The 22,006-nt window shown below is 60.5% G+C and overlaps 2 protein-coding genes across 2 annotated transcripts; one reads left to right on the top strand and one right to left on the bottom strand.

The window, feature by feature from the left end:
- The first annotated feature begins 1,155 nt into the window (after nt 1-1,155).
- Nucleotides 1,156-6,841, top strand: PLK1 (polo like kinase 1). Its single transcript, XM_052773025.1, has 10 exons — nt 1,156-1,805; nt 1,883-2,051; nt 2,157-2,301; nt 2,776-2,869; nt 3,410-3,629; nt 3,937-4,095; nt 4,289-4,366; nt 4,874-5,028; nt 5,476-5,658; nt 6,086-6,841. The coding sequence occupies exons 1-10, from the start codon at nt 1,410-1,412 to the stop codon at nt 6,290-6,292; spliced, it is 1,806 nt and encodes a 601-aa protein (XP_052628985.1). The 5' UTR covers nt 1,156-1,409; the 3' UTR covers nt 6,293-6,841.
- A 1,243-nt stretch (nt 6,842-8,084) lies between these two features.
- On the bottom strand, nt 8,085-21,053 carry ERN2 (endoplasmic reticulum to nucleus signaling 2). The gene is made up of 22 exons (XM_052773024.1): nt 20,831-21,053; nt 17,901-18,018; nt 17,526-17,559; nt 16,837-16,909; nt 16,419-16,491; nt 16,121-16,243; nt 15,933-16,034; nt 15,380-15,641; nt 15,196-15,274; nt 14,956-15,106; nt 14,196-14,317; nt 13,790-13,966; nt 13,262-13,502; nt 12,907-12,997; nt 12,090-12,279; nt 11,226-11,325; nt 10,860-11,059; nt 9,990-10,137; nt 9,751-9,878; nt 9,362-9,485; nt 9,024-9,091; nt 8,085-8,946 (listed from the first exon to the last, which is right to left on the bottom strand). Exons 1-22 carry the CDS (start codon nt 20,963-20,965, stop codon nt 8,755-8,757), a joined length of 2,931 nt encoding a protein of 976 aa, XP_052628984.1. The 5' UTR covers nt 20,966-21,053; the 3' UTR covers nt 8,085-8,754.
- Nucleotides 21,054-22,006: the final 953 nt, after the last annotated feature.

Genomic DNA, 22,006 nt, shown 5'->3' with positions numbered 1-22,006 from the left:
TGTCCGCTGTCGGCTGCGAGAGGCGCTGACGCTGATGGCTGTTTGGAGTCGCAGCTGCTCAGTGTCAGGAACGGCAAAGAGCCGCTGCCTGTGAGGGTCTGCGTGGGCAGGTGACAAAGTCACTGAGTGGAGGCCATGTCTGCTTTGTGTGGAGCAGGATTTCCTGAGAATTTCCTGAGATTCCTGGGGGAATAACGGCTTAACTGTTGGCTGCTGGCTGCAGTGATCTATGGGGCTCACGGCTTGGTCCCGTCTGCTGGACTCCCCAAGCCACCTTGGGGCAGTCAGTGGCTTGTGTCAGTAGTTAAAAGCTAGCTGGGCATCATCTGCAGTGCCCACAGGTCCAGCACGTTGCAAAAGCACGCAGGACCGTCTATTCTTCGTTAGCCAGGGCTGAAAGAAACAGCTTTCACTGATGGGGGAGCCATACGAGGGAAAGTCGCTGGTTTCAGCAGGGTGGGACTGTGCGAGCCTGGAGGGAGAAAGCAGGCTTGCGGGCTGAGGTGCTGTGGCTGGTTTTTTGTGCAGTTTTCGGTTGTTTTTCCTTGGCGTTCTGTTCCGCGCCAGCAGGCAGCAAGACCAGGTGAAGGGCTGAGAACCTCCAATGCCGTTACCTCTCTTGGCCCATGGTGTCCGAGCGCGGGAGCAGCTCGGGGGGCCCCGGGGCTGTCGTGGGGTCAGCGGGAGAGCTGGTTAACGAGGTCGGGCACAGCCACGCTCAACCGGCAAAGGTCACCCGAGGTGACCCGGAGCCACCCGGAGCGGGTGGGATTCTACGGAATAAACGCCGGGCGAAGGACCAGGTTCTGGGGTACGTGTGGCGAGTCATAGATGCTGCCAGCGCCCGAGGTTGGGACGCGCGGCAGCCAGCGCCAAAGGGGAAGGCCCCAACTCCGACTCCCGGTTCCCCCCCCCCCCAAAAATCCACCTCCTGTCCCGTGCCCGGGAATGCCACCCGCGCACCCCCGTGGGCGCGGAGAAACGGGCGCAAGCGGAGCGGTGGTGGTGCCGGTCGGGGGACCCCCTCCCCTCCCCTTCCCTCCCCTCCCCGTGGAACGACCCCACGCGTGTCCCGCGGCCGCTCTCCTGCCGCGCGTGCCCGCAACCAACGGCCGCCGAAAGCACACGCGCCGTGCCCGCCCCGCCCACCACGCTGACGGCGCTTGTCTCTTTAAGGGGAGGGAGGGGGGGCGCTCCCATGGTGCCCCGCGGCGGGCGGCGTGGATTTTAAATCCTCTCGGCCAATGGGGAGCGGCCGCGGGCGCGTAACGTTCCGGGGCCGCGTTTGAATCGGGCAGCGCCTGCCCGCTCCTCCTGCCGCCGCCGCCCGCTCCTCCCGCTCCTGCCTCACCCTGCCCCGGCCCGGCGCGGCTCCCGCTCCCCCAGCACCCGCGGCGGCCCGGCCCAGCATGAACGCGGCGGCCGGGAAGGCGGCGCGGCCGGCGGCCGCCCCGGGGGAACCGGCCCGGACGGTCGGTACGGCCTCGGCGGCGGCGGCGGCGGGCGGGAAGGAGGTACCGAAGGTGCTGGTGGACCCGCGGACCCGGCGCAGCTTCGTGCGCGGGCGGTTCCTGGGGAAGGGCGGCTTCGCGCGGTGCTACGAGCTGGCGGAGGCGGAGAGCCGGGAGGTGTTCGCGGGGAAGGTGGTGCCCAAGTCGCTGCTGGTGAAGCCGCACCAGAAGGAGAAGATGTCCATGGAGATCGCCATCCACCGCAGCCTGGCCCACCGCCACGTCGTCGGCTTCCAGGGCTTCTTCGAGGACGCCGACTTCGTCTACGTCGTGCTGGAGCTCTGCCGCCGCAGGGTGAGGGGACGGGAGGGACGGGGGGGGGGGGCGGGAGGTGGGTGTCGGTGTCCCCCGGTGCTGACCGTCCCCCGCAGTCGCTGCTGGAGCTGCACAAGCGGCGGAAGGCGCTGAGCGAGCCTGAGGTGCGGTACTACCTGCGCCAGACCATCCTGGGCTGCCAGTACCTGCACAGCCACCGCGTCATCCACCGGGACCTCAAGCTGGGCAACCTCTTCCTCAGCGACGACATGGAGGTGAAGATCGGTAGGTGCCCGTGACGTGATGCCCCGCCAGCCCCTCTGTGGTGGGGACCCCAGCCCTGGGGACCGGCCATCCGGGGCGTCTCCAGTCATTCCCCGTCTCTCCCAGGGGACTTTGGCCTGGCCACCAAAGTGGAGTACGATGGCGAGCGCAAGAAGACCCTGTGTGGGACCCCCAACTACATCGCCCCGGAGGTGCTGGGCAAGAAGGGGCACAGCTTCGAGGTGGACATCTGGTCCATCGGCTGCATCATGTGAGTCAAAACGCCTCTCACGTGGCTGTGGGGCCGGGCGGTCCCCGTGGTCCTGGTTTCGTTGGACCCTCTGGGTTTTGGTGTGAGACGAAGCTTTGGGCGTGCAGTCTCCTGAGTGCCTGCCCTGGCTGAGCCCCGCTGCTGGCCAGCACACGACCTTCCACTGTGCTCTGCACACGCTGGCCCCTCCGTGTCTGCATCTGTTACGCATCATGGCTGTCTCAAGGCATTTCCCAAATGCCCATGCTTCCCAACTGGGACTTTCTCCAGAGGGTACTAGATCCCAGCTTCCCTTTTCAGGGGGCAGGAACCAGGCACAGTACACATAGTTGCCTGCACTACTGCGTGTCCGATGCCAAGCATGTTCCCTCTGCCAGGAAAGTCCCAAGGTGTGCTTAGGATGGGGTCACTTCTGCACACAAGTCTCAGAGTCACTTTTGCAAAACTGACACTCTTTTCTCTCTAAACGTGCAGGTACACTCTGCTGGTGGGGAAACCGCCTTTTGAAACTTCTTGTCTAAAAGAAACATACATCCGAATCAAGAAGAATGAGTATACTATTCCCAAGGTATGGCGCTTCCCATGGGTGGACCCGTTCACCCCGCAGCAGTTCTCGGTCAGCCTTCTGCTGCACCATCCTGTTTCTGGCACTTAATGGGCTCTCAAATAATGGTGGAATGGCTTTTGCGGTGGAGTGCTAGGAAGGGGATGTCTCAGTCAGTGGTGGAGTGAACCTGTAGGGCCAACTTCCTCCTGAAGAGCCAGCAGCTCCCCTGTAATCCAGCAAAAATCCCAGCTGGGCAGTTGGCACATGGAGTTAAACAGACACGCTCAAGTCCAAGGGGTCTGGGCCAGGTCCCCAGCTCATCCCGCTGCTGTTGATTCGGTCTTGCTAAAGTCAGTTGACTTTAGGCCTTGCATGCTACTAGGAGACAGCCCTCCATACCTGCCCAATTCTGTTTCCCCAGGCTTGCATCCCACTTGCCTGATGTGGTGCAGGAGCTCTGCTCCAAGCAGAACTTCCCCTGGGTTGTATATCCAATGCATTTGCTGCTAGTGTGCGTTGTCCCCTGACCCTTCTCTGTGAACTCTGGCTGTCTCCTCTTAGCACATCAACCCCATAGCTGCTAACCTCATCCAGAAGATGCTGAGGTCTGACCCTGCCACACGCCCAACTATCGATGAGTTGCTGAATGACGAGTTCTTCACATCGGGATACATCCCCAGCCGCTTGCCCACCAGCTGTCTCACCGTTGCACCTAGATTTTCAATTGCTCCCAGTGGACTTGAACTGAATGGGCGAAAGCCACTGACTGCACTCAACAAAGGTAAGTACAAGTGTCTGGAGGTGAGACTGGACTGCCTGGCCTCCAGCAACATCCAGAACCATCAATGGGGAATGTGACGATCCTTCACCTCTTCACGCAATTCTTATGAGAACCTGGATTATTTTGTGAGTGAGAGAGAGGGCTCCTTGCTCTTTGCCCAGAACCAAAGCAGGGAGGAAGTGCCAGCACTAGCTTTAGCTATATGGTATATAGTGTGTTTCCTATAGCTAGGGCAGAATGTAAATCTGGTGCCTTTAGAAACCTGCTCCCTGGTCATGTCTCCATGCTCTTCTCTTTCCTGGCCCAGGACCAGACAGCCCTGCACCAGAGAACTTGCCCGAAAAGGAAGATGTAGCTGGGCTGCGGGAGCTGGGAGATGCTGTTGACTGTCACTTAGCTGACATGTTACAGCAGCTGACTGCAGTCAACTCGGCCAAGCCCTCCGAGAGAGTGCCAGTGAGACAAGGTGAGTCTGGGGGTGATCCCACAGGCACCAGCCTTCCGGGATAACTCGCTTCTCTGTCACTCTGATGCTGTCGTCTGAAGTGAGAGGCCAGCTGACCTCAGTTTCAAACTGGACGGCTGAGAAGCTTTTGGCCTTGCTGGGGCACACAGGATGCGGTGAAGTGTCTTCTAACAAGCTCCTTTCCTCTTTGCAGAAGAAGCTGAAGACCCAGCCTGCATTCCCATCTTCTGGGTTAGCAAATGGGTGGATTACTCGGATAAATACGGTCTAGGTAAATAATATGGGGGCAATACTTCAGCCTTTTCTAGTTTCTGAAGAGGCTGGGGGAAGCGTTGATTTGGTCATTGCGTAGGTCTGGTTCTTTAGCCACAGTATTCCAGGGTGTGTGTGTGTGTGTGTCCCTGAGACCGCCACCAGGAACACTACCACCCAGTGAACCCAGAGTAGTGGTCACTGAACATCGGCCCTGGCTACTTTAAGGTGGAAAATGGCTACCTGCTGTATAAGATGGCTGCCCTTGCTCTGCAGTGAGCACATGTACCCACTGTGGGAGTTAAAGCTGCTTCTGCAGCAGGTGTTGCAACGAGGGAGGATGACAAATCTAGAGGAGGAAAAGTGCTGCCTAGACCTCCACAAAGAGGAGACTCTTTAGACCTGGTAGGGACTTGGTGGGGTGGCTGTCAGGTAACCCCTAGATGATACAGCCTTCTGCCTTTGTATTTCACACAACCAGAGGTCCCTTGTATTTGAAGGTCTAATGGGCTCCCTTTTGGACTAGGTTACCAGCTGTGTGACAACAGTGTTGGAGTTCTCTTCAATGACTCCACTCGCCTTATTATGTACAATGATGGGGACAGCTTGCAGTACATCGAGCAAAATGGCACCGAGTCCTACTTCACTGTGAGATCCTACTCCTCTGCCTTGAACAAGAAGGTCAGTCCTGGGGACAGAAGCCCTTGCTGGGGGGTGGCTTCCCCTGGTGAGACTTCTGCCAGCTTTGTTGGGCTTTGTTGGCAGGGTGGGTTTCAGGGAGAAACACTGGCATTCTGCAGGCTTCCTCTTGGCTGGTAAAACATGGCCCCAAGGACAGACACTAGCAGCTCTGTTTATTTCTAGTTGCTATCTGAGGCTTATTTACAAGCAGCTTCATAGAAATAAGTGCTCACAAGATTTGCATGTACCGAAGTGTTCAGCAAAGTGAGTCTCAAGTATCACAGACTGAGTTAACTTTGAATATGAGAATTTGCACGAGTTTGTGCAGTGACACCTCAAGCTCTGAAATGTGTAGAGAGGCTCTGTGACTGTGATAGCAGCCCCTGCCCTCCCCAAATAGTAGGGGTCATCGTCAGCCTGCCTGCTCACAGCCTTTCCTATCTGCAGATAACACTATTGAAATACTTCCGGAACTACATGAGTGAGCACTTGCTGAAGGCGGGTGCTAACATCACGCCGCGGGAAGGAGACGAACTGGCCCGTTTACCCTATCTCTGCACGTGGTTCCGGACCCGCAGCGCCATCATCCTGCACCTCAGCAACGGCACTGTGCAGATCAACTTCTTCCAGGTGAGGCTGCTGCTCTGCATTTTCCAGGGCTGTAGCTCCAGCTTCTGCAAGAGCCCCGACATACACAGTGCTAGGTGCAAGGCAGCAGGAGGGTATAACCTCAGCTGAAGCTTTGCCCAGTGAACGGAGCACTGGCAGGCTCCTGACTCCCCTTGCTGGTACATAAGCCACCCAGACATTCCTCGCTTGCGAAGGGGCTGTGTCCTTTAGCAGGAGGTAGACTGCTGCACAGTCTTGAGCTGGCTGGCCGGATCAATTTGTTTCCCTTTGCTGCAATCTATGAACAAATTCTGCAGCATGCTGCTTTCTCAGCATGCTTCTGGGTGCAGCTGGGATGCCCCAACTACTGCTGAGATGGTTCATCCTGAGAAAACGTAGTCCCCAAGGAGCAGAGTGCTGAGGGTGACGGTGTGTTCTCTCCCCACAGGACCACACCAAAGTCATCTTGTGCCCTCTCATGGCTGCTGTCACATACATAGATGAGAAACGGGACTTCCGCACGTACAAGCTGAGCCTCATTGAGGAACACGGATGCTGCAAGGAGCTGGCCAGCCGGCTCCGCTATGCTCGCACCATGGTAGAGAAGCTCCTTAGTTCAAAGTCTGGCTCAACCCGTGTGAAACCCTCTGCTTAGACGTTGTTCTTGATGGACTCAACATCTGTGCCAAACTGTCCCAGCTGTGGATGGGGAGGTCTAGTAGCACCCCTGCTTGCACTGTAACCTCCCATCACACAGCTGGGCTCCCACTCCTGGGTATGGTCTAGTTGCCACAAGGAAGCCCCTGATGCTGTGGGAACGGCGTTGTTCACTCGTGACTGGTACCCAAAGGTTTCTTGCTCCCCACTCCTAATAGAAAGTCTATTTTTTAATTGCATACCTAGTCTTTTTTTTCTAACTTCCCAAAGCCAAAAGTCTGACTTGAAAACCAATCCTCTTGTTTGAGGCTCCTGGGCCCTCTCTTGAGAGAACAAAGCATGGGGAGAGCAGAACTATCATGTAAGTTATTTGTACATGTCTGTGCTGATGCTCTAGGCTTTTGTTTCCTCTTGTAGAAATTCAGGTAAGATATTTAATGTGCCCAGGGTGAGACTGAGCAATCAGCCTTTTAATACTGAAATTAATCTACATGAAACATACACTTTTGTATATTGCATAACTTGATTAAAGATTGTTCGCTGCAGCGTCCAGCCTGTCATGGTTCCCTTTGGCTTGCTGTGAGGGAGGGAGCAACACTTTGCCTCTGGTTTCCCCTCCAAGCAAGAGCTGTTCTCTTCACGAGCTTGACGCTCTCTGCTTGACTGCCCTTACTAACAGCCCCTGGCTGAGCTGAGCTGTGGCCTTGCTCTCCTGGCTCAGCTCTACCTCTTAACACAGAGCAATAGGGAAAGAGTGGCAGATTGTGATAGGAAATGGGAAGGGGGTTAAGTAGTTTTGGGAGATGCTTGTCATAAGCAAGGAAGGGCCTGGGAGTTGTTAACTGCTGTTTCTGCTGATCTCCCCAGCTGTGCTGTGGGAGAAGAGACCTTAGGGTTATCATAGATGTGCTGTAACCAGCCCACTGGTAGGCTAATGGCCTTACCTTCCCATTTTCCATTTGATTGGCTCTATTTGCTACATGAAAGATGCTTGCAAATGTGAGTTAGCAAATATTGCGAGTGATGCTCGCAAATATAGAGTTAGCAAAAGTCATCTACCTTAGTAGACTTTTGCAGGAGCCCAGTAAGCTACCTTGCATTTTCTCCCACCGTTGCTCACTGTCAGCACCTACTGGTGCTCTCAGGATGGCTTATTTTTAAGCAGGATGAGCTTTTTAGTTTTTATTTTTTTACATAACTTTTTGTAGAAAATGCTCTAGGCCATACAGTGTTCTGAAAACAAACCAGGTACAAACCTCTTGTTACCTGTGTAACAAAATCCCACACCCCAGCACAGAGAGGAATCAGACTATACAAAATTATTGCTGTTCTAGAGGGGAAGCCTTGCCAAGGGGCTCCAGCTGCCATGTCAGCTCCCAGGCTGCCCATGGACCCAGTGGGTGCTGCGCTTAGAGGCTGGTTCGTATGAAATACATGCCCATGGGGATGCCGTAAACCAGAACACCCATGGGACACCTGTGCTGGGGCAGCAGGAGGCTCTGGGAGCTGCAGGCACAGGCGTGTGTTCAGAGGGAAGGGATCCCTGGGTTTCCCTGCCTTTGTATCCCAGACAACTGCTCCTGCACAGCTGCGCTGCTGTGCAAACTGCTCAGGGCTCCTGGGTGCAGGACTGATGCAGGGGCTCTGGCCTTGCGTAATTACAAGCTGCTGGTGACCAAAAGGGAGAAAATCTTTTTCTCAGCCCAGCTGAGATTAAAAACTTCAAAACTTCATTATCGGAATTGTGCTGTAGGCCCCATGCCTCTCTCTGGGGCTGGTGGTGCCCTTGGTGCAAATAGCGGGTCCAAGCCCTGGGGTGGCTGCTAAAAGCTGACCTGCTGAGCCTCAGCCCTCGGCTGGGCTGAAGGATCGTCGCCAGTGTCCAGACGGTTGTATCAGTCCTGGTCACAGCCATGTGCTGGACACATGCTCGAAGAGCTGCTTCCCCAGGCACACGGCACGGGAGGACAAAGCGTGCTGATCCCTGGTGAACGCCCCGCTGGGACCCGGCCCCAGCCTGGCTGCATTGCTCTGCGGGTGCGTTGCTCCACCGGCTGCCCTCGGGAAAACCCAACATGCGTTTTCTTTCTTCTCAAACACCATCTCCGCCGCAGAGATTTTTTTTTTCCGTTCTCTGACACAAATACCTTCAGGCCGCTGAGTCTGACTGGGAGCAGTTTGCAAAGGTGGGTGCCCAGAGGGTCCCTCTTGGGCTCAGGAGAGCCCAGTGCCACCCCGCGCTCGCCTCTTCTGGACCGTCCTGCTTGTAGCCCATGTGTACGCTGGGCGACCACCTGGTCCTGGGGCCCCCCCTCACCTCGGGGAGGGGGAGGAGGACTCCGCAGAGCCCCCAGGGCTGCTCCCAGCTGCTGCAAGATGGGGTTGCGGCTGCATGCAGGGCAGAGAGGAGCGGCCGCAGCAGCCTTGCACCGCAGGTGCCGTCCCGGCGTGCGTCCCCGCTCACTTGCCTTCGCCCCCCGGCCCCTGGCAGTAGTAGGAGTGGAAGAGCCGTTCCTGGGCGCAGACCCTCATGGCCCCGTGGGTGTGCAGCAGCAGCCGGGGGAAGCGGGAGGTGAAGTACCACACAAAGCCGTCAGGCACGGAGCCCAGGGCTGCCCGGACATCGGCTGGCAGCTCGTGGTAGTGATGCTTCTGCAGGAGAGAGGTCGAGGTGAGTGGGGCTGGGGGCGGTGGGCGGCAGCGGTGCAGGGGAGCCAGGGCGGCCGTACCTTGTTCCTCATGGCCCGCAGGAGGTCACGCACAGAGCCCCCCTTGTAAGAGCGGAACTTCCTCAGGTCTGGGGAGAGCAGGAGAGACGCCGAGTGAGGCGGGATGCGGCCGGGGCGAGGGGCTGCCACAGCCCCCCGTGGTGCCAGCGCCGTCCCTGTGCTCCCAAGGAAGGGCTGGCACGTTTACCCCTCCCTGCTTTTCGGCTCCTAGGCGTGAGCAGGTGCCTCCTGCCCAGTAAAGGGCACCAGACCAGGGACCCCCATTCCCTGCCCAATTCTGCGTGAAAGGCGGCAGCAGGCTCCAGCTGCAGGGGCGAGCCCGGCCCCCCCCCGCTCACCTGTCTGCAGCGGGAGGGAGATGTGCATCCTCCAGTTGGTCCTCACCACTGACCGTCCCCCCGACTCCAGGGCCGAGACGATGGGCCCCTCGGCAGGCTCCTTCTCGATGCGGTCGCTGACGTCCTGCGTGCCCGAGAGCGGGGACCGGCGTGGTTACGGTGCTGGCCCTTGCCCTGTGATGCCCCATCCAGTGCCAGGGAACAGAGCCAGCGCCGAGGCGGGACAAAGAGGGTTTGGCCCTGACCCCAAACACAGGGACACACCCCCACCCCCCACCCCTTGCAAGAGTAGCTCAAAATGAGCACATTGACCGAAACACGGCTGTTTCCAGCACTTGTTTTTCAGACCACACCTATGCTCACTGCCGAGTGGGACGGCATGTGCTCACCTGGAAGAACTGCAGCTGCTTCTCCTCACTCCAGAAAAAGGGATGCATGAGGACCATGGGGGCTGAGGGGCGGTGCTGGGGCTCGGGGCTGATCATTGCCACAATCAGCTCTCGCGCAACAAGCTTGTCTGTAGGCAAAACAACACAACGGAGAAATAACCCCCCCCAAGAAGGACCGGGAGCTGTGCCCCTCGGCTCAGGGCTTCCCCGCGGGGACGTGCCTGGGGGAAGGGTCTCACCATGAGCTTCTTCTTGCAGGCAGCTCAGCTGGTAAGAGCCCGACAAGATGTTGGCCTGTCGCCGCAAGCTGTCCCCAAAGGGGTGCTGCCCTCCTGACACCACATAGTAGAAGATGCAGCCGGCTGAGAAGATGTCCACAGCACACGTCTGCAAAATACGAAGGTGGAGATGGGACCCTCGCAGCAAAGGGTGAGGAAAGCTTTCACCTCCCCACTTTTCCATTCTTTCATGTGAAAGCTTGGTCCTTTGCTACAGAGCTGCTGGAAAATGCATCGCACCAGGGCTCCTGCCTGCCCCGCTTTCTGGAGTCAGTGAAGCACCCATCACGCCGGGTCCTTATCAGGGAAGAAGTTTTCAGAGGCACAGACAAAAGTCAGGACTTCACAGCCAGACGGACATGCCAGGGCTGCTGTTGTCTCACCCAGCTGTGCAAACCAACCCCAGTACAAAGTTAGGTGGAGCACGTTGCCAGAACCAGTACGTGCCCTGCCAGGGACCAGTACAGCAACCGGCTTCCAGCAGGAACAGGCTTTCCTGGGCTAAACAGACTAGCAGAAGCGTAACCTTCGCAGCGAGCCACAGCCCCCTCTGACCTCCCCACCCCGAATTTCCAAGGACTGTAGCCAGATGAGACGCCCTGTGCTGAACACAGCCGGGGACTGTCCCCGTGAGGGCAGGAGAGCAGGAGCAGCCGCTGACGAGGGTGGTCCTGGCGAGGAGCACCGGTGCTCTGCACCTGGCCTGCCTTGGGCTCTCAGAGCTTTCGTCTTAATTGTGCATTCCAGCAGCACACCGTGAGGCTGCTGCCAGCACGGGGGACTGTCACGACGGGCTCAAAGAGGACCCCAGGCGGGGGAAGGCTCACTGACGGGGTTCTCCTTCGGGGCCTCCTGCAGCACCTCGGGGGCGATCCAGCCCTCGGTGCCAGGGATGCCGGAGCGGAGGCTGAAGCTCTGTCGTCCCCCCTGAAGCTTCTTGCAGAGGCCGAAGTCAGAGATGACGGCTCGGATCTGCCCGTGGCGATTTGGGACGGAGATGAGGATGTTACAGGGCTTCAGGTCACGATGGACTGGAAGAGACAGCGGGCAGCGTCACCTGCCGAAGCAGGACGGGGCTCTGCCTGCTGCCCTGCACGCTGCCGACCCCGACAGCTGCTGCCTGAACCCCGCAGCCTCAGCTGAGGATGGGACCGAGGCGGGACACGCTGCCCTCCTGCCTGCACGCTGCCTTCTTACCGATGCTGAGGGAGTGGAGGTGGGCCAGCCCGGACATGGTCTGACGCAGCAGAGACACCGGGTCCAGGCTGCGACGATCGAAGCTGGGGCTTTCCACGTACTGGAACCACACAGAGGTAGAAAGAGATGAACTGAAGCCTGATTTACTGGGGCAAAGAAGGCAAAGCTTGCCAGGAGCGAGACTTCTCACTAGGCTTCCACCAAGGTGGAAGGAGACAAGCCCACGTGGAGGCCATTTGTGCCCAAGGCTTGCCGCTTCCAGCTCTACCAGTCGGCATCTATTCCCTCTGCAGCAAACTGCCCTCACTCGTGTCCTCAGGCCTCCACAGCTTCAGCAATGCTCCTGCTTTATGGAGTGGTAAAAGGACGCTTCTCCTCCCCCCTCTGACCCTCTTCCCAGCACATGAACAACTGCCCCGACCGATGCCAAGGCTCGGAGCTGCCCGGTCCCTCCCGAGGGGGCAAATTGGCAGGAGAACAAGGGCAGGGGCTTGACTGACAGAGGAACAGTGCTGCTGCTGGCTGCTCTGCCTCTCCAAAGCACCTCGCAGCCTGGCCATGCCCAATCCAAACCCTGTTCCCTCTGACTGCCGGGAAGCAGGTTCGGAGCAGGGCTGTATGCCTGTGGCCAGGCAGGAACCCCAAAAAGGGCTCCAAACCTGGGAGCCGCTAGCTGCCAACCCTGCCCTCGGGCAGGCACAGCTTGCTGCTCCCTTGGGAGCACTGCAGGACCTCTCTAACAGCACAGACGAAAGCCCTGGGAACCGACCTGCAAACACGGGGATGGGGACATCCAGGATTGATCAACAGCCCCCCAGCAGCAGCCCCACGCGGCCGGCCCCATGCCCCCAGGACCAGGCTCACCTCCTGCAGCGTGGCAGAGCAGAGCTCGATGGCGATGTAGTGGAACTGCTTGTCCTTCTCAGTGCAGAAGTAGCGGACGACGTGGGGGTGCTCGTCCGACTCCCGGAGCAGCTGGACCTCGCGGTCCACGAGATGGAAACACTCGGGCAGGAGACGCTTCACAGCCACATTCCGGCTGTCAAACTGTCCCCTGCACGGAGAGTCGACAGCAGCGTCCATGCACGGCCCTCCCCAGCCAGAGCAGAGCCCAGCGCTGCAGATGCACAGCCCGGCCAGGCTCTGGCTGATGCTGGAAACTTGCCCCTCGGGGTCCTCAACATGGGTCACATTGGAGTGACCTCCAAAGACTTGTCACAGGCAGAAATCTCTGCAGCGAGCTGGAAACTGGGGGTTCAGGTTCCCCTTTTTGCAGGAGAACAGCCTCCCTTGCTTTATGCTGTGTTTAGTGCTGGGGAAAGGGGGTCAGCCAGAGCCAGGGGAACCTGACGAGGGACTAGACCTGCCGCTGCTGAGGGCAGCCTGGAGCAGGCACAGCCCAGCTGCCTGACAGCCTGGCGCAGGCAGGAGGGGAAGGGGAGCACAGGGCGCTGGTGCGAGGGGGAGACCTGCCCTGCGTACTGGTACCTTGGTTACAGAAGACCAAGCTCCCCAGATGGGTTTGACGACGACCATGAGAAGGGGAGGGTGGCAACCCGTTCACAAAAGCCCCTGAATCACTGGCCACCACCCAGGGAAGGAGCTGCCTTCGTGCCTCTCCTTGTGGCTCCCACGGAGAATGAGAGTGGAATGAGGGCAGGCACCCCGGGATGCCACCCACCTGAAGACAAAGGTTCCTCCAGCTCCGTGGCCCAGCACATCCTTGGGGTTAAAAGAAACTTTCCCAACTACAATCACATCTGGTTCTGCATCTGCAGAGGAAGAGGAAGGCACCCATCCTTCACCCTATGAGCCTTAGTCCTATACGAAGGACATCCAGTTCTTTAACCACCTGACCCTTTCTTCGACCCTACTCTTGCAATTGCTTTTGTAGCCTATGCTTATCCAGGAGCAGATCTTGCATCTCCTCCCATCTCAGCTGGGCTGCATCCCCTCTCATCTCTGCTCCTGCTTTGGGTAACAATATCTACCGACAGAGAGCCCCTTGCACCTTGCCTGTTCCCACCTGCACACACCTGCAGCAGCCGCTGGCACAGCCGGATCTGGGCTGACCACCCCATTAGCCAGGTCCTTCAGGCGGGCCAAGGGGCCGGAGCTCTGCGAGAGCTGCGATGCGCTCAGCCCCGGCTCCCCGGGCTCTGCAGGGACACCCTCCCCGGAGACCCGGCCCGGGAGCAGCATCTCCTGCTGCTGCTGCAGGAGCTGAATCTGCTTCTCCAGCTGCTGCTGCTGCACCGCGTGCTGCTTCTGCAGTTTCTGGAACACAAACCACGGGAGCGCTCAGCTTCTGCACCCAGAGCAGAGCCAGGGAATCGGCAGGGCTCGGCCCCAGCAGCGTGTGCACCCTCTGTCCCTTGCCCAGCCGGCAGCAAGCCGCACACCACCTCGGCTCATTAGCACGAGAGCGTACAAGACAGCATGGGCGCTGCGGGGCTCACTGCAGCCACGGCACCGCTGCTTCCACCGCAAGGACGAGGTCCCCGGCCCTTCAGAAGTGGTGTTCGTGCGGCAGGCGGTGGGCTCTTCCACCGGCCACCACTCACCGTGAGCACAAGGAACAGGATTCCCCCGCCCAGCAGAGCCGTGCCGATGCCAGCCATCACCAGGTCCCAGGTGCCGGCCTCGGGGTAGACCTCCACCTGCTCCCTCGGCGCGGGGTCCGGCTGGAACTGCCCCTCGCTGCGGACAGCCGGCTCCTCCGGGCTGCTTGGGGCCAGAAACTGCAACACACGCCGGGGGCTGGGTGACACCAGAGGGACGGACCTCTGGGCACTCCAGTTTGGGACCCCCTCCTCACTACAGCCCTGCACGCAGGACCCCCTCCCCGTGCTACCCCATGCTGGGGACCCACTGCCCAGCCCCAGACGGCCCAGACCCTTCGGCAACCCAGCACGGCGCGAGGTTCCCCCCCAGTGCAGAGGTGGGACCCAGCAGAGCTCCGCCACTCACATCGTCGAACACGGTCCTGGCAGGAGGAGCCCTGGGGATGATGGTTTCCGTTGTCTTCCTCAGGTTCTCTGGGAAGGCTCGCAGCATCGTAGTGTGGACCACGGGAGGCAGCTCGTGGTGCCCTGTGGTGGGAGGAGAACAGAGACAACCATCAGCTGGTCTCTGGTCACAGCATCACTCCCTCATCTCCCCAGCACCGACACGGGCTGGCCAGACAGCTTTGGCTCTTCAGGAGAAGGGGTGTCACTTCTCATGGGACATGCAAAAAACATCACAGCTACAGCCCAGAGAGTGGGACCTGGAGCAGCAGCAGCCAGCGGAGAAAGGCAGAGGGCAAGGTCCCCTGCTCTCAGCACGCAGTGGGGGGCCTGACCCTGCTCCTCTGTGCCTCCCCTGCCATGACCCCAAGACACCACCCTGATTTCCAAACCTGCCAATGCAGCCACCACACCTGTGACAGCAATCACAGGGCAGGCTAATTAACCCAGCATCTGCATGCAGGGCTCGGTGCGCAATAGCACACCCCGCAGCATGGGTAATTGTGAGCCCCGCTTCAAAGGGTCCCCGTCCTGGGGAGGGGACAAGGATGGGCTGCTACCAGCCCCGAGCCAGAGTCACAGCCTCAGTCCCGTTTACCCCACTGAGCAAAGCAGGTTGGGCTGCCACGCCAAAACACACCGGCAGCTCGGGCTGCCCCTCTCCGGGGCACCCTCCGGGAGCGAGGACGCAGGGAAAGCCGGTGCCCGTTGTGGGTCCGCACCTATTAGGAGCCACTGGTTGTGGAGCGAGGTGATGCTGCCCTGCGGGTACTTGACGTCGGTGCTGGGCGTGATCTCACACTCCCCCGACTCTCTCATGGTCACATCATCCGTGGTGGGTCCGTCGATCCTGGCCAGCGTGATGCCCTGCGGCTGGGGGTCCAACAGCTCGTGGAGCACCGTGCAGCCAGGACCTGCACCCGCCGCAGCTCACCCCAGAAGGGGCCAGCAGGGAGACTCACCACCAGAGCCACGCTGCCGTGGACCAGGGAGGTCAAGGCGTAGAAGCTGGCCGCGTACTTCCCCACGTAAAGTGCTGGCCTGCAAGGCAGGGACAAGCATCAGGTTTCCATCCATCACGGATCAGAGTGGCCGAGCACAGGCAACGCAAACACCACTGGCTGCCATGGCACAGGAACCACGTACAGCAGCTGGGTCTTGGTGGTGGCAAAGTCCTTCACAGACTGGTAGCTCCACTTGAAGAGGTGGATGTCCTGCGAGTGGAACGTCAGGTAGCGCAGGGTCTCCATCGCCAGGTTGAGATGGGGGACACGGCGGAGGCTGTCCTGGTGCCACACGTAGATGCCGACCACGGGCGAGCCATAGTTCTGCGCCCACAGGACCTCCCCATTCTCCTTGTCCAGCGTCACCACCAGCCCGTCCCCGCTCGAGGCAAAGTGTGCCATTTCTAGGCAGAGCCAGAGGGAGGGGGTGATGCAGCGGTGCTGGCCGTGGGGCTTTGCCCCCCCTCTGCTCCCCCTCAGTCCTGCCACTGGCCGTGGGCTGTTGCCTGCTGCTCTGCTCCCACGAGAGCTGTGGCTGGCGCGCAGCAGCCGTTTTTCCCCAGCAATCGGCACAGCCGAGACCCACTGGCCATGGCAGCATCACTGCAGGGTCCCCGCAGAGCCAGGGTCCCACTGCGAGCGGGCTGCTGGGGGAGCTGGATCCTGTGGCTCCCGCATGCGCAGCGGCCACTCACGGTAGTGGTAGGACTCCTCGCAGAGCGGTGCCGAGTAGTCGGAGAAGGTGGCATTCCAGCGCAGCTCCCGCGTCTTGGTGTCGTACATGGTGATGACATACTCTGGGGACGAGAGCAGGGCACGAGGTCACTGTCCAGCACCCCATTCCTGGGACTAGACGGACGAACGGGGAGCAGGACTGGCTTACGGGTACGGCCGATATAGAGCAGGGGACTTGATGGGCACAGACCATCCCAGGCCTCTGTCGAGAGAGTGGTCTGCTTCTCTCCTGACTTGGGGTCCACAATGAACCAGGTGTCCTGCTTTTTCCCTGAGAACAAAAATACATTTTCTCTGTCTCGCAGCCCTGCTGTCCATCCCCAAGAGCCGCCCGCCAGGCCTCCTCCTGTCCCTGCCCTCCACAGACACACGTTCCTGGAGGTCCCCACGCAGCCTCTCCTCCTCCCCCCGCCCCGGGTCTGGCGGAGCGGCCGGGCTCTGCGTACCGGTGTAGAGCACGCCGTCCGAACTGCGGCACGGCGAGGACTGGACCAGCTCCGGAATGGTGAACGGGAGCTTCTGCAACACAGACGGCAGCGTGGATGCGGGGTCAGAGAAACACCTCCCCGAGCAGCAGCCTTCCTGCCTTCAGGAGCAGGGTGGGAAGGAGAGGTCCCCCCGGACAGCCCCTTCCTCCTCGCCTGCCTTCACTGCTCAACCCCAGCGCAGGACGGGGTGGTGGGGAAGGAAAGGCTGCCGGCTGTATTTGCCCCACACCCACTCAGCTGACATCTTCCAGGCACCAAGGACAAGCTGGAGCAATCGGTGGCCCCGGGCTCGCCCTGTCCAGCAGGTCTGCCCAGTCCCTCAGCCCGGTGAACCCCCAGGGGTGTGGGTGGGCGGGATGCATGCAGCCCCACTGACCATCAAGCCTTCTTTGTTTTTTCCTCCTAGGATATACAGGCTGCCATCATTGGGGTCTGGAAGGAATGCTGGTCTGGAAAGGAGGAGAGAGGAGGATGAAACGTGAGCTGCCCCCTGCCCCGGGCACACGCCAAGGGCTAAAGAGCAGCTGCACTAAAGAAACCCCTTCAGCAGTTTGCTCCAGGGTGATTCGCTACAGGGCTTGACCTTTCTGGGAAACCTCCAGCACCGGCTTTGGTAGGAGATGAACTCCCGCTCTGGGTCAGCGCTGCAACTCCATATGGCCACCCTGTGCCTACCAGCCGTGCTGGCTCCGTGCCCTGCCCGCCCCAGGGGAGCTCTCTGCTGTCCTGCCTTCCCCCAGCACTTCCAGGTGGATTTTCCTCAATTTCTCTCCTACGCTTTTGTGCGTGGTGGTGGTGAGAGCTTCTCGCCTGTCTGTAGAAAGGCTACATGTTCAGCAGCAGGGAGCAGCTATTCCTCATCATCACGCACTAAGTGCTAGCACAAAGGGTAGGTTTAAGGCAACGCTACGGCATGGGCTGGGAGGTTCATTTCTCTGAGGTTCCTCTTCCTTGCTGTGAATCTGTTGGTTCATCAGGGCAGCTGTGCACCTCCGAAAGGCTCCTGCACGGCTGGCAGGCTGCCTAACTGGAAAGGGCACCCTGCCCGCGGGGGATGACACTCACTCTGCCACATAAACCGGCACCTGCAGAATAGGATCTGAAAAAGAGAGTGAAACACAGACGTCAGCAGCCTCTCCCTATGAGCGGGGACAACGTGGCAGTGTTTACCAAGCGCAGCCCTGCGCTGCCGTGCCCAGGTCCACAGTCTATTTGCATTTCAGACCCAGAATAGGCACCGCCGGCAGTGGGGGTCTGACCACCCCCCCCCCATGCTCTTCCCTGCACATGGCCGTGCCTGGGGCTGGAGCTGGCAGTGTCCCCCAGGGCTGGAGAAACTGCTGGCCCAGAGCCCAACCAGCAAGAGCCAGGCTGGGGGTGTGTATCCCCAAACCCCGGCCAGTGACAAGCCCAGGGAGCACCCCCCGTGTCGTTACTCACCATCCTTCAGGGTCCACTTGATGTCTCCTGTGCTCTTACTCACTGCGTGAAGGTTTCCATCCAGAGTGGATATGAAGAGCAGTGTTTCTGGGACAGTCACAGCACCGGCTTTGAGGCACTACGGACAGAAATGCCCTCCTTAGAGAGCAGGGCCAGAGTTGGGGATGAGCCCCCGTGGCCCAGGCCATCTCAGGCAGATCAGCATCCCCCCCCGAGCATGCCACAGCAGCAGACTGTGGGGAAGAGCCCCAAGGTCCCTTCTCATCCCCAGTGAGGCAAGACTGGGAGGGAAAAGAATTTATTTCTTGCACCAGCATATTAAATCTGCTTGTTCCTCCGGCTCCACCTGCACAGGACACCTGCAGAATCACATCTGCTAACTGCTCTTTGGAGGTGCTGTGTTTTATCAATCCGTGGCATTAAGCCTTGGCACTAAGGTTGCTGTGCTTGCAGTGAGCGGCACTACCTGCAGCGTGCAGCATCCACGGTCCCTGGCTCCTGCAGCACCGGTCACATCCCACCGGCACAGTCCTGGGGCCGGTGCAGCCTTTCCCCTCTCCCCCAGAGCCAGTGTTCCTGCCAGCGGGGATGAGCTGCAGCGCGGCTGTTCCCAGCCACAACTCCCTTTCTAAAGGTGACACGAACAGCCTGACTACCGGCTCCTTCCAGAAACAAACGAGTTGGGTGACTTTTCATGCCAGAAATGCAATTAATGCTCGCCCAGGCCTTCAAAGCTACAGATTTCAGCTATCTTGATGTTGAGGGAGTAACTGCAAATTCACGCTGGGAAGAGGAGCTATTGCTTCCGTGTACGGTGCCTGTACAGCAAGCGCCAGCTCAGCCGTTGCAGTCCGGCACACACGCCAGCCTCACCCTGTCAGCAAACAGGGATTAGCAAACAGTTCGGGGACCCAAACGGCTTCAGGCAGAGGCAGGGCCGGCATGGCCATGCCCGATGCCAAGGAGCAGAGCAGCGCCCGGGCTCACCGCTGGCCACGATGCAGCAGCCAGTTGAGCAAGCTGCTGCCCCGGTCACTCGTGCAGGTGCAGCCAAATGACAGCCCTTGGGCCCGGCACACCGTCCCCCCGGCAGCCCCCTCGCTGCCTCTCACCCGCTCTGCACCAGCTCCTGGAGCCTGAGCCGGGCAGAGAGCCTGGGGACCCGGCCAGACCGAAGAGCGGGGACCGGCTGACAGCCGGTGCCAAGATGGTGCCCTAAGCCTAAGCACATGCCCGTCCACAGAGCAGAACCTGATGGCAGTAAGAGAGCAGCCACGGCACTGTGGGGCCAGGAGACACGTTATCCCTCGAGTTACTGAAATTCCTCCAGCTCCAACAACACAGACAGCAGCCCCGACGGGTGCCAGGTCACCTGCTCTCTGGCTGTACCTCCTGCCATAAGCACACACCAGCTCCCTCCCAACGCACCTCACATCAACCCCTCTGCTCTAAGCCCAATTCTTTTATTTGCCCTTCTTCTTGCTTAATTTTTAAGTGAGGTCAGAGAGAGTTTCCCAGGTCTCACTTTGGCCAGAGGACGCGGTGGGGCAGGCAGAGAAAAGCAACTGCTCCCCACCGCTGCTTCTCCAGCACCATGTGGCCATGCAGGCAGGCTCGCTGCCGGCTGCAAGGGACCGGCTGAGACGACAAGCCAGGCCAGCAGACACGGAGCTCTTGCGGTGTGGCCACCTGCACGAGGGAAACAGAACCGAGACTGCTGAGCCCTCCCAGCTGTCAGAGCTACAGCAGGCTCTGCGCTCGCAGGCTCTGCTTTTCCCCCCCCCCGATGCTTTGCAGTTTCTTCCATCTCTTCTGCAACTACTGTTTTTTCGGTGACGGGGCACTCGAACAAAGGCCAGGCTGCCCAGCCTGCTCCCCGCACGCCACTATGGGCAGAACTGGGAGCGCTGGCTGCCCGGGAGCTGCCACCCTCCCCTTGGCCCCCAGCCCCGGCCGCCCCAGCAGCCGTTCTGGCCAGCCCCAGCCCAGAAGCGTGGCTGCTGTTCCCATGGGATGTCCCCAGGACCCGTGCTTTCCCGAGGCTCCCACCACGCCACCCAGGAGTCTGCAGCGATGCCGCTGGGGCTGGAGCTCAGCTGCGGGCCCGGGGCACGCTCGCTCCTCCAGCGACGGAGGGGGACGGCCGGGCACCGACAGAAGCTCGGTGCCAGCGCCCGCTGCTTCCTTCGCCGGAGCAGCGCTACCGACCTCTGCCAAAACCACCCCGGCACGCTGCCCTCTCCGCCTGAAACGGCGCCAGCTGCGGAAGCGGCCGTCGGGCTCCCGAGGGCTCCATCCTGCCAGGCAGCAGCTCTGCGGGCAGGAGCGGGCGGGAAGGGGCCGAGGGCTCCCCGGGCAGGGGACTCCGCGCTCAGCCCCGGCCGGGCCCAGGGATGGGGACGCTTTTCTGAGCGGAGAACAACCCCCGCCCCAGGCACCGCCCGTGGCCCCTCGCCCGGCGTGGATCTCCATCGCCCGCCTGCCACCGGCACCACCGACGTGCGGCCGCGGGGCCCCGCGGCCATCGCAGCCCCTTCGCCCCCCAAACCACGCTCGCCGGGGTGCCGGACCCCGCGCAGCCCCGGCTGTCACGAGCAGGACCCTGCACCCACGGTCTCAGGCACCGCGCAGGGGCTGCGCCCGCCCGCGCACCCCCCCCCCCCCCCCCCCGCTCCCACGCACGGCCCCGCGGGTCGGGGCGCTCACGCGCGCGCGTGGAGCGGAGCGCGGGGGCGGCGCCTGCGCGCTCACGGACGCCCGTGCCCGCGCGGTCACGCACGCAGGGGACGCGCACCCTCTCGTGCCGGCACCCCCCCACGCGCTGCCGCCCGCGGGACACGCGCCCACCCGCGCTCACACGCAGGGCACGGGCACCCGCACCCTCCCACCCCGCCGGGAGCTCCCACCCGCGGGCTGCGGCGCGGCCGTACCTGTGCGGGGGGCGGCGGCAGCAGCAGCAGCGGGAGCAGCAGCGGGAGCAGCAGCGGGAGCGGGAGCGGCAGCCGCCGCCCCCCGAGCAGCCCCCGGAGCAGCCCCGGGCGCAGCGGCGCGGCGGGGCCGCCCATGTCCCGGACATGCCGGGGCCGCGGCGCGCAGGGCCGGGCCGGGCCGGGCTTATCGCCGCGCCGTGAGTCAGCGGGGCCGGGGCGGATCCAGGATGCGGCTTCCTGCTCCCCCCCCCCGGCCCGGCCCCGGGCGCGACCCGCCGCCCCCCCCCCCCCCCAGTCCCGGGGACAGCGGCAGCCGGCGGACGGCAACCCCGGACAGCCCGGTGCCGCCCCCGCCGGTTTCCCGATCCCTTTGCATGAGCCCAAGGACCCGTCACCTCGTGCTTTAGCATCCCCGCGCCCCGCTCCCGCGGGGAAGTGGAGCTCCAACCCACTTTAAATAATCCTCACCTTCATTTCAAGAAAGAGCAGGGCATTGCTGCTTATGAAAGAGCTCTTCCCAGGAAGACAAACGGGACTTGAAAGGGATTTTCAGGGGGACTCAACTCCCCCCCCCGCCCCCCCGATTTATGATGTTGGCCCTTGCAGTCAGGACACATCTAGACATTAAACGGAATGAGAACTTGCCCCTTTGCCCACGTTAGGTGGACTATACATGGGAGATTTTGAACTTTATTTTGGTGATAAAAAGGTCTGAGGTGGTTCACTAGTGTTCTTTTCAAAAATGTGTGGGGGAGAGAAAGTTTCTAAAGCCAGTAGCAAACAGGAGCACCATGGGTTAAGTATTAAAAAGCCGAGTCTGCTGTACACCCCAATACAGCAGCCTGCCCCAAGCACCAGCTGTTTGGGGCTGGTAAACTCAAGTGGGACTTCCGACATCGACATCGCAACAAGCTGCCTACACGTGTAACTTGGAGCTGAGCATGCTCAGCGGGACAAGGACATCTACAGCTTCAAACAATGTGGGGGGGTGACCCTGGCTGGATGCCCCAGGTGCCCACCAAAGCCGCACTATCACCCCCCTCCTCAGCTGGACAGGGGAGAGAAAATATAATGAAAGGCTCGGACAGGGAGAGATCACTCACCAATCACCATCACCAGGAAAACAGACTCGACGTGGGGAAAATTAATTTATTGCAATCAAACCAGAGCAGGGTA

Source organism: Harpia harpyja, chromosome 21 (genome assembly GCF_026419915.1).
Source record: "Harpia harpyja isolate bHarHar1 chromosome 21, bHarHar1 primary haplotype, whole genome shotgun sequence".
Taxonomy (NCBI): Eukaryota; Metazoa; Chordata; class Aves; order Accipitriformes; family Accipitridae; genus Harpia; species Harpia harpyja.
This window is presented reverse-complemented; position numbering and strand designations above follow the sequence as displayed.

Excerpts from the sequence above, each read along its gene's own strand:
- PLK1 (XM_052773025.1), top strand. The coding sequence starts at position 1,410 with ATGAACGCGGCGGCCGGGAAGGCGGCGCGGCCGGCGGCCGCCCCGGGG. Across the intron at positions 3,630-3,936 it reads ACTGACTGCACTCAACAAAG|GACCAGACAGCCCTGCACCA; the intron begins GTAAGTACAAGT and ends TTCCTGGCCCAG. Across the intron at positions 4,096-4,288 it reads GAGAGTGCCAGTGAGACAAG|AAGAAGCTGAAGACCCAGCC; the intron begins GTGAGTCTGGGG and ends TCCTCTTTGCAG.
- ERN2 (XM_052773024.1), bottom strand. The coding sequence starts at position 20,965 with ATGGGCGGCCCCGCCGCGCCGCTGCGCCCGGGGCTGCTCCGGGGGCTG. Across the intron at positions 16,492-16,836 it reads AAAACAAAGAAGGCTTGATG|AAGCTCCCGTTCACCATTCC; the intron begins GTCAGTGGGGCT and ends TCTGTGTTGCAG. Across the intron at positions 12,998-13,261 it reads TGTGCCAGCGGCTGCTGCAG|ATGCAGAACCAGATGTGATT; the intron begins GTGTGTGCAGGT and ends CTTCCTCTGCAG.